The sequence below is a fragment of the Mangifera indica genome, chromosome 6, assembly GCF_011075055.1.
Source record: "Mangifera indica cultivar Alphonso chromosome 6, CATAS_Mindica_2.1, whole genome shotgun sequence".
NCBI classification, from domain to species: domain Eukaryota; kingdom Viridiplantae; phylum Streptophyta; class Magnoliopsida; order Sapindales; family Anacardiaceae; genus Mangifera; species Mangifera indica.
In genome coordinates this window covers 15,942,116-15,958,753 of record NC_058142.1, presented here as the reverse complement: position 1 = coordinate 15,958,753, position 16,638 = coordinate 15,942,116, and the positions used below count along the sequence as shown (strand labels likewise).

The following is a 16,638-nucleotide window of genomic DNA, read 5'->3' as shown; positions in this document are numbered from 1 at the left end:
CATGACCCATTTTAGTGCAAGATGTGCCGCATGCTTTAGTGTTTTTACGGGTCGACTTGGTATTATCACAGACATAATGATTTGCATTGAAACTAGTTTGATGCACTGTCGCCTCTAACTTTAAGTATATGCCACCAAATTAAGTTCATTCTAGTATTAAAGTGATTTAGATTATATATATATATATATATATATATATATATATATATATATGATTTTAAAAGGTTTAAACCATTGTACTCGAATGGTATATTAAAAACTTAATTTTTCAACTTATGTATAATGTATTATATCATATGATGCTCCTTTTAAAAAATGAAATAATAAAATATTAACAAAATAATAAAAAATTATAATTGACATATTATCATTTTGGATAATATCATAAACACCTTTAATATTAGAAAATATTTCATAAACACCCATATTGTATCATTATTTTCTCTAAAAATTACATATCAATCTGTATCGTAATATGTATCATAACGTAAGATTCATTTATTGTATCGTATTAATTTAATATATCTTATGATATATATGATTTTTTATTTATATTGTATCGTATCGTAAGAAATGCAAACTATATTTTTTTAATTTAATTTAGTTTAATTTTAAACCTAAAATAATTTGATTTGAAAATTTTTAAAATTATTTTATTAGTTTAATTCTAAAAAATCTTATCACGTCTTGTACCAGACGGCGCATTGGACAATGCAAAACATTGATATTTACTTCCTTTCTTTGGTGGCCTTGGGAAATCCAAAGAATTAACAAGGGATTTCAAAAGCATTTATTAATATTATGAAGAATTAAAAATTAATAATAAATTATTATTAATGTTATGAAAAAACTGAAAGATTAATGTTAAAAATATAAACTTATTAATTATTTATCATTAATCTTTTAGGAAAAATCAAAAGATTAGTATAAAAAATTTAAAAGATATAACAAAAAAAGATAAAAACTTGAAAAAAATTAAAAAAATATAATTATCAGTGAACCCGCCAAAATCCCACGAACTACTTTGTTAAGGGCCCAGCGCAACACGACCCACTTCAGTGCAAGATGTGTCACATGCTTTAATGTTTTTGGAGGTCGACTCGGTATTACCATAGGAATAATGATCTGTATTGAAATTAGTTTGACCTACTGCCATCTCTAATTTTAAGTATGTATACCACCAAATTAAGTTCATTTTAGTATTAAAGTGACTTAGATTATATATTTAATGATAAATTATACAAAATTGAAAAAAAAAAGTTGAGCCCATCAACTCTCATGTATAAGACTCCCTCCTTTACCCCTTCAACAACTCCTTAGTGGAAATTAGAGATATGTATAATTCAGTTTAAACTATAAAATCGAATTGAATAGCTTAAATATTACAATTCGGTTTTATTTGGGTTGAAAGTTTTTTAAACAGTTTTTTAGTTTCAATTGCGGTTTCAGTGATTTTAAAATGTTTAACCTATAGTAGTCGAATCGTATATTAAAAACTTAATTTTTTAAATTATGTATTATGGATCATATCGCATTATGCGTTTTAAAAAAAATAAAAAAATAAAAAATTATTATTGACATATCATCATTTTAGATAATATCATACACACTTTTAGTATTTGAAAATATTTCATAAACGTCCATACTGTATCATCATTTTCTTTAAAAAAAATATATCAATTTGTATAATAATATGTATCATAGTATATGATTCATTTATTATATTATATTAATTTAATATATCTTATGATATATATGATTTTTTATTTATATCATATCGTATCGTAAGATACATATAGTATATCATAGAATATTGATAACTATAATTCAAACCGTAATATAAACTAAATCAAATCATATTTTTTTAGTTTAATTTAATTTAATTAAAAATATAAAGTAATTTGATTTAAAAAATTTTCAAACTATTTTATTAATTTAATTTGAAAAAAATTTTATATCGTGCTAAACCAGACGGCACACTTGACAATGCAAAACATTGATATTTACTTCCTTTCTTTGGTCGATTGGTGATGACTTCCGGCCATTTAAAACGGCACAAGTGACAAGCTGAGAATGAAAAGAATATTCTCTGTAACTTTTTCTAAAAAACCACGACAGTACGTGAAAAAAACTAAGTACTTACAATAAAAAATGGTTCAATGGGACTCGTTACGCAGGCAAAATATTTTTCCAGGTAAAATTCACACGGCATTAATTAGTAAAGACAAAAAGAACGAGACAGTACATGTTCCAAAAATCGTGGAAAACTAAGAAAACCGAATGCTGTCACCTGTCATAGAGGAAGTTCCAGGATGGTCTTTTTTGTTAAACTACTTCCAGCATAGGGTTTGAATTGAAGAAAACTTTCCTTCTTCACTTTTTCACCTTCAAAATTCTTTGAAAATCTGATTTCATATTTTTCTTTGAAGTAATCATGCATTTAAAACTACACCTGGCTGCAATATTCTGGTAAAACTTCTATTTCCCGAATATGGTTTTTTTTTTTTTTGGCCTTTTTTGTTTTATTTTCGAGAACTTGAAATGATTAATGACTGCTGCTTCTTGATTTTTTTTTGGAGCTCAATCATTAGTCAGAATTAATGGCTACGTCTTCTTCTTCATCTGTTTCTTCGACAAATCTTCAAGCAAAGCACGGTGTTTTCCTCAATTTCAGAGGCGACGACACTCGCCACGGTTTCACCAGTCATCTCCACGAAGCTCTGAGACAGAAAAAGATTATAACTTTCATTGATGATAAACTCAAGCTAGGAGATGAAATCTCACCCTCTCTTCTGAATGAGATCGAAGGATCGAAGATTGCGATTACCATTTTCTCAAAAGACTATGCGTCTTCGCGATGGTGTCTTGAAGAACTTGTGAAGATCATTGAATGCAAAAACATTCATGGACAGATCGTGATACCCGTTTTCTATCATGTTTATCCGTCCGAGGTAAGGAATCAAACCGGGAGTTTCGGAGATGGATTTGCTAAGCTAAAAGAACGATTTAAGGAACAACCGGAGATGGTGCAGAGATGGAAGACTGCTCTGAGTCAAGCAGCCAATATATCTGGCTGTTCTTTGAATGACAATATGTAAGTTCCTACTGTCCCATAATTTCTTGGCACCAGGTGTTTCGGGTTGGAAAACTAAAAAGTAAAACCACTTGTAAGACTATTTTGACGGTGGGTCAAGAATGTTATATTTTTCGTATTAAACTTGAAATTGGAATTCAGTTTACATAAATTTTTATCGTTTTCCAGGCCTGAAGCTGAAATTGTGAAGAAGATTGTGGATAATATATTGAGGAGTTTGAGGAATATTATTTCTCCCAGTACTAACAAGAACTTGGTTGGAGTAGAATCAGCCATGGAAGAATTGATTAAGTTGTTATTGAACAAAGATGTTTGCAGTTTGGGAATCTGGGGCATTGGCGGAATAGGCAAAACAACTATTGCTCGTGCTATATTCAACAAAATCTCAAATGAATTTGAAGGATCCTACTTCACTGAAAATGTTAGAGAAGAATCAAGAAATCCAAATGGGCTCGTTCACTTGCGAGAAAAACGTTTTTCTTCTATACTAGGAGATCAAAATCCCAACATGGGAAGGCTTGGTGCAATGAAGACTTTGATTGTTTTGGATGATGTCACAGATTTTCAGCAGATAGAAGATTTGATTGAAGATTATGAAAGTTTGGGTTCAGGAAGCCGGGTAATTATAACAACAAGAGATAAACAAGTGCTTGAGAATTGCAACGTAGATAAGATCTATGAAGTTAAGAAATTGTCTTATCCAGAAGATCTACATCTTTTCAGCTAGTATGCTTTCAAACAAAATCTCATCCCAGAAGATTACTTCAAGCTCTCAAATAGGGTCGTAAATTATTCTCAAGGTCTTCCTTTATCTCTCAAAATGTTGGGTTTATCTCTATTTAACAAGAGCATAACCGATTGGGAAAGCGCAATAAGTAAACTAGAAGAAACTCCTCCTCCGAAGGTTTACGATTTGTTAAAAGTAAGCTTTGATGGATTGGATGAAGAGGAGCAAGATATATTTTTAGATATTGCATGTTTTTTCAAGTGGACGGACAAAGATATGGTGATGAAAGTCTTGAAGGCAAGTGACTTGAAGGTAGAGTATGAAATAAGTGTTCTTATTGATAAGTCTCTCATAACTATTTCATCAGACAATACGATAACTATGCATGATTTGCTTCAAAAAATGGGAAGGAAAATTGTTCGGGAAGAAAAGGATATTGGCAAACGAAGTCGATTGTGTCATCATAAGGATCTTTATGACGTCTTGACAAAAAATACGGTGAGAGGCAAAGACATAGCCTTTTGTCAGTTTGGTTTTCCTTCATGCATTAAATGAGGTTTAATAAAAGCATTCAATCCTAATTCTGCAAGATCTATACATAATATATAAAATACTGAATTAAAACTTTAGAGTTATATAAATACCTAAAAGGTTATGCGTTTTGAATTTGTATGTATTGAACTGATAGGTTTTCCTCTCCTAAAATCTCCTGAATGATTGTTTTTAATGGATAAAATTGTTTTATGGGTTTTGGTAGGGATCTAGTTAATATAAAGTAAGGTTATTGGAGTTTCATCAAATGTCTAATAAACTTTAAGGCTCACACTTTAAGTGTATTACATTTGTTTTTATTATTCACTTAAACTTATCTATAAATTATTATTGGAGTTTTCAATTACCTCTTTTTATTAAACACAAATCATAACTAATGTTAGTTTACGTCAGTAAATTTTTTGAACATATGAATGCTAACTTATAAGGCTTCATTTTGATTGTCAGGGAACTGAAATTGTTCGAGGCATATGCATGGACATGTTTCAAATAGGAGAAATACACTTAAATCCTCTCACTTTCTCAAATCTGCATAGCTTGAAATTCTTGAAGGTCTATGTAGCTGTTAATGACAAGGTGCATGAATTTCAAGAATTGGAATTCGATTTCCTTGAGCTAAGATACATTTGTTGGCATAATTATCGGTGGAAATCTTTACCACGTAATTTTAATCCGAAGAACCTCGTTGCTCTTGAGATGCGCTATTCTAATCTTAAAGAACTTTGGAGTAGGGTCCAAGTATATGTATCTTATATAACAATCTATCTGACACTCCTAGAAAAATCTTATATTGAAAAAATATGATAGATATGTTAGGATTGTATATGTATTTTACATTGCTTAAAGATATTAAAATAAAATTAGTTTAATAACCTGTAAGTTCATAAACTTAAGTGTTATGAGTTAAAAAACTCAAAAGCAAAACTATGTTAGACTATGTATTCAATGTAGACAATATATGGGCTATTGGACCAAAGATGTTTGCATGCATCAGATTTTCTAATTGGATTTTTTCTTTTCGTTTTTTGGCTGCAGCCTCTAATAAATTTAAAGTACATTGACCTGAGTTACTCAAAGCATCTGCGTAAGATTGCTGAACTCTCACAGGCTTCAAATCTTGAAAGTTTGATTCTGGAAGGCTGTACAAGTTTGATTGAGATCATTTTCCCCTCTAGTAGGAGGCTCAATAACCTTGTTACTCTGAATCTAAGAAATTGCAAAAGCCTCCAGAGTCTTCCACCGGGTATTCTTCAATCAAATTCTCTAAGATTTGTTAATCTTTCAGGTTGCTCAAATCTCAGAATAGCCCCAAGGATCTCATGTAACATAGAGCAACTATGTCTGGATGGAACTGCAATAAAGAAATTTTCCTCTACGGTTGAAGGTCCTTCTAGATTAGTTCAATTCACTCTTCAAAACTGTTCAAGGCTGGAGAGCCTCCCAACAAATTTTCATAAGTTTGAATCCCTCAAACATCTTTCTCTATCTTCTTGCACAAATCTTGAGGCCATTCCAGAGATCCCACATAAGATAGAGGAGATATATATTGATAGAATTGCAATACGAGAATTGCCCTTGTCAATTGAGTCTCTATCTAATCTACATACATTGAGCCTCAAGAACTGTTCAAGGATTGAGAGTCTTCCAGATGGCATCCTTAAGCTGAAATCTCTCAAGTATCTGTCTCTCTCCGGTTGCTCAAACATCAAGACAATTCCAAAGATCTCATGTAAGATGGAGCAATTATATTTAGATGAAACTGCAATTAAAGAATTGCCCTCCCTAATCGAGTGTCAATCCAGTCTGGTCACTTTGAGTTTGAAAAATTGTTCAAATCTTGAGAATCTTCCGGGCGAATTCTGTAACCTGAAATCTCTCAGGCATCTCTATATCTCTGGGTGTTGGAAACTCGACAGACTGCCTGAGGACATTGGGAATCTGCAAAGTTTGGAGGTGTTTGAAGCTGATGGAATTGCTGCAACAGAATTACCATCGTCCATGGAAAGTTTGAGCAACATTCGTGAATTATCTTTCGAGAGATGTAAAGGGCAAGATCTGGTGCGTTCTCTTCCTCGTGTGTTATCAGGTTTGTCGTTTTTGAAGAAACTAAACCTGAATGAGTGCAATATGACAGAATTACCCAACAGTCTTGGCGATTTATCCTCCCTGAAGGATTTAAATCTTTCTGGAAACAATTTTAACAGCATTCCAACAACAATCATCAACCTTTCAAAGCTGTCGTCGCTTAACTTGAGCCACTGCAACATGCTTCAACCCTTGCCAAACCTTCCTGGTAACATACAACTTTTGGTAGCAGATAGCTGCAAATCTCTCCAAGCATTATCCGACTTGCCGATTCCAAGCCAAGGCTATTTCAACGGAAATCTCAGCTTCGTAAATTGCTTCAATCTCGACTGGAGAATGCTCACAAACATTCTGGATTACGCTCTGTCAAATATGTATGAGAAAACCTCTTACACCCGCAAGAGGCCTACCAGTTACATGTGTTTCCGAGGAAGCGAAATTCCAGACTGGTTTAACGTTCAAAGTACTGCGTCATTTCTAGAGCTCCCAGAAGGCTCGTTGAGTCATAATTTCATTGGCTTCACCTTCTGCACAGTGTTATCATTCCAGGACTATAAAGCTGGTACGTTGGTTGTTGAGTGCGAGATGCTTCTGAAAAGCAAAGATGGCTTGAAGAAAATGGGATGCGGCAGCTTTTTAGCCTGGACGAAAGAGTATGCGCCGTCCAATGTGGAGTTTGATCATGTGTTCCTCGGATATGATGTTCAGGTGGATGATAAATCAGAATGGGACGAATTCTCTGAGGCCATTATCAAGTTTCGTGTTACGGATTATCATCGGAGCCCTTTGGATGATTGCGTGGTGAAGAAGTGTGGCGTCCGTTTATTGTTGAGCCAGGAGGAATCAGTGAATGAATCCAGCTTGTGCTTGCTCTCCGATGAAGAAGATAAAGAAGACGAGCCACAGTCCAAGTGATCGAAGCTTTTGGATTCCTTCTAAGGTGAATCCAGATCAAGGTAACATTTTTATTCAGGGTTCGAGGAGTTTTGTTCGCATTTTCATCCTTATGATTTGAAAGATTATTGGAATAAAGTTTGTGACAAAAAGTCGGGATTTACCTTTGTTGTCTTATTTATATACTATAAGAAATAAAAAGGGTTGGATTTGGTTCGGTCCGAACTTGAATAAAATCCAACTCTGAATTGGTTTGAGATTGATGAGCTGAGATTTAAACTCAATTAGAGCCTCAGTTTAACTTTGTATTTGTTCTAAAGTGGCTTCAACTTTGGGTTTTTAATTCTTACACAAACTCTACTTCTAAATTTCCTCTGAAACCTTTTGTTGTATTTTAAATATTTACTTGTTAGATGGAAATATAATATTCTACAAATGGCAGACTCAAAAATAAAATTTAGGGGATCAAAGTTGATTAAAAGTAAGATATAGGGAAGCCAATGAAGGAATAATAAAAATTAAATGGGTCAAATAAAGGAGGAAGAGTAAAACCATTTTCGATTTAATCACTTTTGTAATCGAAATTGACCCAAGAGCCCCATTTGATAGAGCAATACTATGTATACATATTTTTGATTTTGAGTTCATAATTGGGTACACAGATGATGTACATGATGTTATTAGGTTTGGGTACATGATTAGCTATATAGATGGTATGTCATCATATGCTTAGGTAACTTTGAATTAAAAATAAAATAATACTTAATCATATGATGTTATATCATCTACGTGTGTAATTGTCTATTCAAATGTGTATAGATATAATATTGCTCATCTAACATTATGCTAAGAATACTCGGTCAGGTTACATAAACAACTTATTCAAGCCCCATTGGTGTATCCGTTTGATCAAATATATATATATAGTATTAATTTTTTGTACGTTGTGTATGACTGGTGTTTAATCTAAGTATACAATAGAATGTTTGATCCAAACGCTGAAATTTGATAGCTTGAAGATGGTTTTGGTATGTGTTGAGGTTGCTAAAATTTTTTCAATTGAAGTTTTTTAGCAGCCTGGTTTTTCCATGCGTCTGAGTTGATCTTGATCCTTTATTTTCCGGGTAGACTGAATATGTTAACTGTTTTTATTTTTTCATTGTTTGTCATCGTGAAATAAAGATTATTTTTCTTTTTTTATGTGGTTGTTTATTTTTATTTGTTTTTTAATGTTTGTGTCGAAGACATAGAGAGTAAGGAGCAGAATTTAAAGGAATGTTGTGCTGGTGTTGGAAATAGCAAGGGGGTGAAGATGGTTATAGAATAGAAGTAAAGGAAGGAGACAGAGATGAGGATGAAAATGAGAAAGAAAGAAAAGAAAACAGGTAAATAGTATTGGGTACCTGAAACCATAACTAATCAGATAGGTTTCATTTATATAGGTTCTAGTTTTAATTCTTATTCCTAAAACTTAAGAATTGTTTTTACATTTTTAACAAGGTATTCAAACTCGTTTATCCATACACTAATTTGTGTCAACCGATCCAAACATAGTTCTAAAATTAACACTCTAACACAACCCTGCAGGCACAAAAAAACTTGGATTTTTTTAAATAAAATTATGTTTACTCAAATAATATGATTAAATGATTTTGAATTTAAAAAAATAAAATGTAATCACATAATACATCATTTAGATATTTAATTAAATATTCAAAATTTAGTATATATGACTTTAAATACAATATATGTGTATGATAAAAGAATTTAAGAAATCATATTCTTTATCAAAGAATTTATGTCTTACAATAATTAGTATTTTTATGGAGAAATTGTCAAACAAATACAGTTGTTATCGTTCTTAAATCATCTCAACTTAAGATGCTTATAAGATGAATATAATAACAATAAAAAGAAGCCAGTTGTTAATTATCATAATATAAACTTAATTACATCTAGTGTTGAATTTGATCTGAATTGTTTGAGCTTCAATTCAAGTATGGATTGAGTGAATCAAGTTAGAGCTAATGATTACACTTATTTTCATAAAATAAGCTAAGCCAATCAAATATTTGATGTTATTATTATTGTTTTATTTTGTAAATATGATAAATATTGTTTGGGGTAAGGATTAGAGATGTGATATAATTTGGATATTAAGGATAGGTTTTGAAGAAGATGAAATCGAATTTGAGTGTTAAAAATAAGAGGTAATTATCTAAATTTTCATTTGAAGAAAATAGATTTATTTTGAATATTAAAATTTATGATAAAATTTTAGTTGCGATTTATATTTGGAAGAATCAAATATTAAGGATAAGGTTATACTGCAATATTTGGACATTAAGGGTGACAATTTAAAGAAATTTAAAGTTAGTAGAAAAAATCATACATAAATCCGGGATATTTCAAAGCTTGTAGTTCTTCTGGAATCACTCCTCTTTTGTCTAGAAGAGACAAAAAGAGGAATATTGAGCTGGCTTCGACAAATGAACTTGGAAGTTTGTAGATGCTTCTTCATAAATTATGACTATAAGAGTATAATTACATTTAACCCTTCATGTCTAGGCAAGCCACCTTTAGTCCATAGGCTCTTGCAAACATATTTTCCAAACGGAAACTTAACCCTCCAAGGTTTGAAAGCTTCGACTCTAATGCATGTTTGACTCAGACAAGTTGAACTCAATCTAAAACTTTAACTTAGTAGCTCAGTTTGAGTTCGAGGGTTTGCTAGTGATTTTACATCAAAAGTTTTGTATTGCGATGATTCTTCTTCTTCCTTGATAATTGTCTTTCTTTTCTTTTTATCTAATGACTCGTTATCTTCTCTAGCATCATTCATTATTCATTATTTGAAATGGTTTAAACTCGAGCTCAAGCTCACCCTTTCAAATTCAGGTCAAGGTTGAATTGATCTTTGTTCAAACTTAGTTTGACTCGAATTTATCTCTACTTGTGATATAATTAATAACTCTAAATTTGTATCGATAGTCTCTTAAAGTTTAACATTTAATTTTAACAAAATCAGGTTACGTGAGTAAATTCACCTTATTTTTTATAATTATCAAGAATTAACCAATTACATCCCTAAATCAAATAAATTGAATTTATTTTCAGAAAAACTTTCTAAACTACCAAGTAGACCCTAATAAATATCAGAGTTAAACTAAATTTGACAAACCACAATAAATTGCCTAATTATATATGGAACTTGACTAATTTGCCCCAAAATAAAAAAAAAAAATCCTAAATCTGACAAATCTATAACCTAAAATCACAAATGCTGGATTTAAAATGATTAATTTAACTTGAAAAATTTAAGTAAACTAACAAAACTAATAAACTAAAAAATAAAAAAAAATCTAGAACCTACCAAACATTTCCTAAGTTCAATATTTTAAATTTGTTTTAATTTTTTAAGTTTTGTACAGTAATTTTAAAATTTTTTCTATTTAATTTATAATTTTTATTTTTATATAACTCTTATTTGTTTCATTATACCATATTAATTAATAAGTCCACTCCCAGTTTGAAAAGAATAATTATACATTTTTTTAGAATTTTATTTTTTCATTAGTTGTTTTTATCGTTTTCTTATAATAACTTGCAATATTTTACATAATTTAACAATTGTTTAAGTTTAATATGGGTGAAGGGGCTATTAGAAATGACGTTAAAGTGAGGGGGTGTGTTTGTAGGTGAACACATTAAGATTGTTGAGAATAAAGCTACAATTGGACTAAACTGAGTTTTGTTTGACTCGATCATAGTTTGATAGGGTGGATGCATGGTTGGAGGAGTTGTAGGCTTGAGCTTGAGTTTGTGATAGAAATAGCTAGTTTGAGCTTGGCGTGAAAAATTAACGTGGAACTTTGTAAGTTATATATTTATCAATTACCTCACATATTCAAAGTTTAATATGTGGTTGTACATGCAAAGTTTAAAAGTTAATATGGTCAGACGAAAATTATGAGGTAAATATAAGATTTTGGGGTGTAAGTGCGAGATTTTAAAATTTAAAATTTTTATTGATATTATATGGCTTATCTAAGCTCATGAGATCATTGCGTTGAGTTGCAACCTACTTGAACTTGACTTGAGTAAATATTTGAGCCATTCGAGTTTGAGCTGAGCTTGACAATAATCGAGCTCAGCCTGACTCGGCATAAGTTGAATCGATCACAAATGACTTATGAGTGACTCGATTCGTTTATAACTCTAGTTGAGAGTAATTGTCAATATTATAAAAAGGTTGAGACTTATTATTAGTATTACAAGGGGTTCATCGTATTTGGTCAAATCTAGAGGTTTAAATACTATTTGCTTCCAAATAATAACACTATAATTGTGGAATTACAACATGATGAAAGATAATATGAGAAATAAAAATAAAAGGAGATGGAATTAGGGTTAGATTTGATTTGGGCCGAGTTTGAACAAGACATTTTAACATCAACTTGAATCCAAAAAAATTAGCTCGAGATTAATTTAAGATCGACGAGTTATGGTTCAAACTTGGTTAAAAGGTAATTTTACTTTCGATGTGACCTGAATTGACTTGATGTAACACTTTTAGACAAATTCTACATAGTTAAATGAGGTGAAAGATGTTAGGTTTGGATGTGTATTTCACATTGATAGGGGATGCTAAGATATGATTGGTTAAATAAATTGTGAGCTTCTTAAGTTGTTAAAGTTGCAAAACCCAAAAGTAAAACTATAATGTACAATATGTTTAAAGTAGATAATATCTTGACAATAGATTAAATTATTGGACCAAGAATGTTACAAATGGCATCTGAGTCCCTTCGCATGTCTTCTTAGGCGATGGTGAAATAAACATCAATGAGGACGAAGAAAGATGTTGGGTTTCGATGTGAGATGAGATGTTGGCCTCAATGAGGACAAGAAGAGATATTAAGTTTGGATGTTTATCCCATATTGCTTGGGGATGCTAACATATGACTGATTAAATAACTTGTAAATTCTTTAAATTACAAAGTCCAAATTACAAATGGTATTTGAGTCACTCTGCATGTCTTTTTAAGCGATAGTGAGACAAACATTAATAAGAACGAGGAGAGATGTTGGGTTTGGATGTGAAATGAGATGTTAGCCACAATGAGGACAAGAAGAGATGTTGAGTTTGAATGTTTAGCCCGTATCACTTGGAGATGCTAATATATGATTGATTAAACAATGAACTCTTTAAATTGCAAAGTCCAAAAACTAAATTGTAATAAGTTATGTATCCAAAGTGGACAATATCTTAACAAATGGTCAAACTATTAGATCAAAGATATTATACTCCGTTTCTTTTTTATGAGTAATAGGCTCTAGAATTTTATTTTGATTTCTCTCACTTAAGAGGTGAGACTTTCGAGCATCACATTTAATGTCGGATCCTTAATACCTCTAAATGATCATGCGTGCAATCTCAATAAAACTTACCCATTGCTGATTTTAGTTAATAGATACTACTAGAGAGTATCCATGACAATATAAAAGATAAAAAAAAATGACCTCCCAATAGCTTCAATGGCAAACAAGCCCATAAAAGTTCAAGTAAAGCTTATTTGGATATATCAAATGATCAGTGATAAGCAAAGATTACATTTTATGTAAGATCTATAACAACATCTAATAATTTATACTACTTATAAAAGGCTATAATATATTAGGATCTCTTGTTAAATGAATAGGTATTAATGCTAACAAAATACTTTAATATATGTCTATGTATGCAAAGTGTATATATTATGTTACTATTGATGTGATTTTTTGTTAACAATTGATGTACATATTTCATTTTTTTTTGTATAAAGTACACTATAATAGCAATGATTTGAACTTGAAAAGACTTGAATAAGTATTTTATGGGTGTCTAAGGGGATAAACTAAAATAGGTAAAAGAAAAAAATATGAAAAACTGAAATCATTTCACAAGAAAAAAATGAAAATTAATGAACAAAATGTAAGAAAAATAAAAGAAATGACTTAAGTAATATTTACCATGATTTAAAAATTTGATTGAATCATCCGATCCAACTGGATGATTGTCACCCACTAATAAAAACAATTTTGATTCACTTGAAAATCGTTTTTGGAGTAGGACTAGATAGTTCAACAATAAGGCCAGGTAAAAAACCTTGTTTGACTTGATCAACAGAAAAAATCATTTTTTTAAAAATAACTTTTAGAATTTGAACAGTAGCCCTTTTTTTTTTGGTGTGACCTACAAAGATACTGTTAGACCCTAGTGTTTTAATGATGACAAGAAGCATAAATTAAAATACTAATATATGCAAAGAATGTGTTAAGACATTACAAAATGGACAAAGTGTGAAATTTGCAGAACGAAATTCGGGAACGACTTAGACTTCATGTGGAACACCAAACTCAAAAGGAAAATGTAAGTAGACATCAAACCATGCATCAGTCATGCCTCACCTATGTAGCCTTCTGGAAATGTTACTGAAATTTAAAGAAAATGTTGCCTTGCCAACCATGCAACATATGTCCAGCTATATACTTAATTTTCTTATGCCCAATTGTGCAAGATCATGCCAACAATGCCTCTTCTCATGCCAACATCTTCCCAGTTCTGCTTTATCACGCCAAGAGACTTGTCTAGCCATGCTAAGTAAGGTCCAGTCATGCCACTCCACTTCATGCTTTCCAGCCGTGCCAAACAAGGTCCAACCATGATGCTTATGAATTCCAACCATGCACTAATAATTCCAACCATGCAAAGAGCATGTCCAGCCATGAAAATGAAGACTTCATCAAAGTCTTGTCCAGCCTTGCTTCAATTATGCCAACTATGCAATTTGTAAAATCAAGCCCGTACTTTAACCATGCACAAGATGACATGCAAGTTGTTTAAGCTTATGAAATTCTTACAAAAACAAAGAAATGAAGCAAACCGCTAATGCCAAGGAAGTGTCGCCTCGTGCTCAGTGCATTTAAAACCATCCATTGGGAACTCTAAACGAGGTTGACTTTTCCGTAAAAATTAGATGCTAACTATGCTATTTAAACATGCCAACCGTGCTTGTGGATTTTTAAGAGCAAAAAGTCACTTTCAGCAGAGAAATGACTATTTTTTCTAAGGCAACTCAACTCAATAGAAACATTGCAAAACATAGCCACTCAAACTCTATAAATTGAGAGTATTTCAATTGAAGAAGGGTTAAAGAAATATATTGTGAAAAAAAGTTGCTATTCTTCTTCATTTTTCTCTTTCATTTTCAATCTTTTATTAAGCCTAAACTCATACACTTGAGAGACTATTGTGGTTATTCTTTGTATCAGCCTTTGCAGAGGCATTTCTATCTAAATTTTTTGTATTCAAACACTTTTAGGCAAAATACTAAATAAATCATTGTTATGGGTATATTGCCAGAGAACTATTTTGTAAAGAGATGATGTTTTTACGAGTGAAACTTCAAGCAGATAGCTTGAAGAAGTGTATATAGAAGGCTTGGGAGAGAAAGTTCCTAACCACTATAAATTATTGAACATTTTCTTTTCCTACTTTCTTTACTTTATGCTTTTATTATATTGTATGTTTTTGATAAATTGTTAAGTGTTGTTCATGTTTGATTGCTTGAGTAAATTTGTTTGATATTGATTTTGTTTGACTATTATTATTGAAATTGCCTAAGTGATTGATTTTGATCAAATATTTGTTTAAAAGACTATTGTGCTTATGCTTGATTGGCTTACTACTTTGTTGAAAGTATTTGTGAAATTGTCATTAATTGAATGTTTATTTGAAAGATTTTATTTGATATTAAAGTTTTTAAATAATTTTATTCACCTCCTCTAGGATTATTAGTCATTTGAGCTTTTTCAGGTATGATTTGTTATTATAACAGGTTGTGTTAGCTCGTAAGTCATGCCCTAGTCCATGAAGTTCGGCCTGTAAGTTAATGTAGCATGACATTGTTCACAATTTTTTTAAAATTTTATTAATTATTTATTATTACTTGGGAAATCCAAAGGATTAACATGGCCAAAAGTAATAATAAATTATTATTAATGTTATGAAAGAGACTGAAAGATTAATGTTAAAAATATAAACTTATTAATTATTTATTATTAATTTTATAGGAAAAATCAAAAGATTAGTATAAGAAATCTAAAAGACATAACCAAAAAAAAAAAGATAAAAAATTGAAAAAAATAAAATAAATATATAATTAACGACAGACTCGCCAAATCTCATGGATTGCCTTGTTAAGGGCCCAACATGACATGACCTATTTTAGTGCGAGATGTGCCGCATGCTTTAGTGTTTTTGGGGGTCGACTTGGTATTACCGCAAACATAATGATCTGCATTAAATCTAGTTTGATGCACTGTCGTCTTTAATTTTAAGTATATGCCACCAAATTAAGTTCATTCTAGTATTAAAAGTGATTTAGATTTTTTATATATATGATTTTAAAAGGTTTAAACCATTGTAGTCGAATTGTATATTAAAAACTTAATTTTTCAAATTATGTATAATGTATTATATCATATGATGCACCTTTTAAAAAATGAAATAACAAATTATTAACAAAATAATAAAAAATTATAATTGACATGTCATCATTTTGGATAATATCATAAACACCATAATATTAGAAAATATTTCATAAACACCTATACTGTATCACCATTTTTTCTAAAAAAATGTATATAAATTTGTATTGTAATATGTATCATAACGTAAGATTCATTTATTGTACTGTATTAATTGAATATATCTTATTATATGTATGATTTTTTACTTATATTGTATCGTATCGTAAGATTTGTAAACTATATTTTTTTAAATTTAATTTAGTTTAATTTTAAACCTAAAATAATTTGATTTGAAAATTTTTTAAATTATTTTATTAGTTTAATTTAAAAAAATTCTTATTACGACCTGTACCAGACGATACACTGGACAATGCAAAACATTGATATTTACTTCCTTTCTTTGGTGGCCTTGGGAAATCCAAAGAATTAACATGGGAAATCCAAAAGTATTTATTAATATTATGGAGAATTAAATAGTAACAATAAATTATTATTAATATTATGAAAAAACGGAAAGATTAATGTTAAAAATATAAACTTATTAATTAATTTATCATTAATTTTTTAAGAAAAATCAAAAGATTAGTATATAATTAACGGCGACCCGTCAAAATCCCATGAACTACTTTATTAAGGGCCCAACACAACACGACCCACTTCAGTGCAAGATGTGTCGCATGCTTTAATGTTTTTGGAGGTAGACTCGATATTA

At 30.6% G+C, this 16,638-nt stretch overlaps 1 protein-coding gene across 1 annotated transcript; it reads left to right on the top strand.

Annotated features, from left to right (window-relative positions):
* Positions 1 to 2,600: 2,600 nt before the first annotated feature.
* LOC123219713 (disease resistance-like protein DSC1) lies at positions 2,601 to 7,373 on the top strand. The gene is made up of 5 exons (XM_044641701.1): positions 2,601 to 3,094; positions 3,263 to 3,776; positions 3,942 to 4,319; positions 4,821 to 5,111; positions 5,409 to 7,373. The coding sequence occupies exons 1-5, from the start codon at positions 2,601 to 2,603 to the stop codon at positions 7,371 to 7,373; spliced, it is 3,642 nt and encodes a 1,213-aa protein (XP_044497636.1).
* The last annotated feature ends 9,265 nt before the right edge of the window (positions 7,374 to 16,638 follow it).

Bases quoted from the DNA above. Each gene is read 5' to 3' on its own strand.
- LOC123219713 (XM_044641701.1), top strand. From the start codon at position 2,601: ATGGCTACGTCTTCTTCTTCATCTGTTTCTTCGACAAATCTTCAAGCA. The intron at 3,095-3,262 runs GTAAGTTCCTAC...ATCGTTTTCCAG, and splicing joins TGTTCTTTGAATGACAATAT to GCCTGAAGCTGAAATTGTGA. The intron at 5,112-5,408 runs GTATATGTATCT...TTTTGGCTGCAG, and splicing joins AACTTTGGAGTAGGGTCCAA to CCTCTAATAAATTTAAAGTA.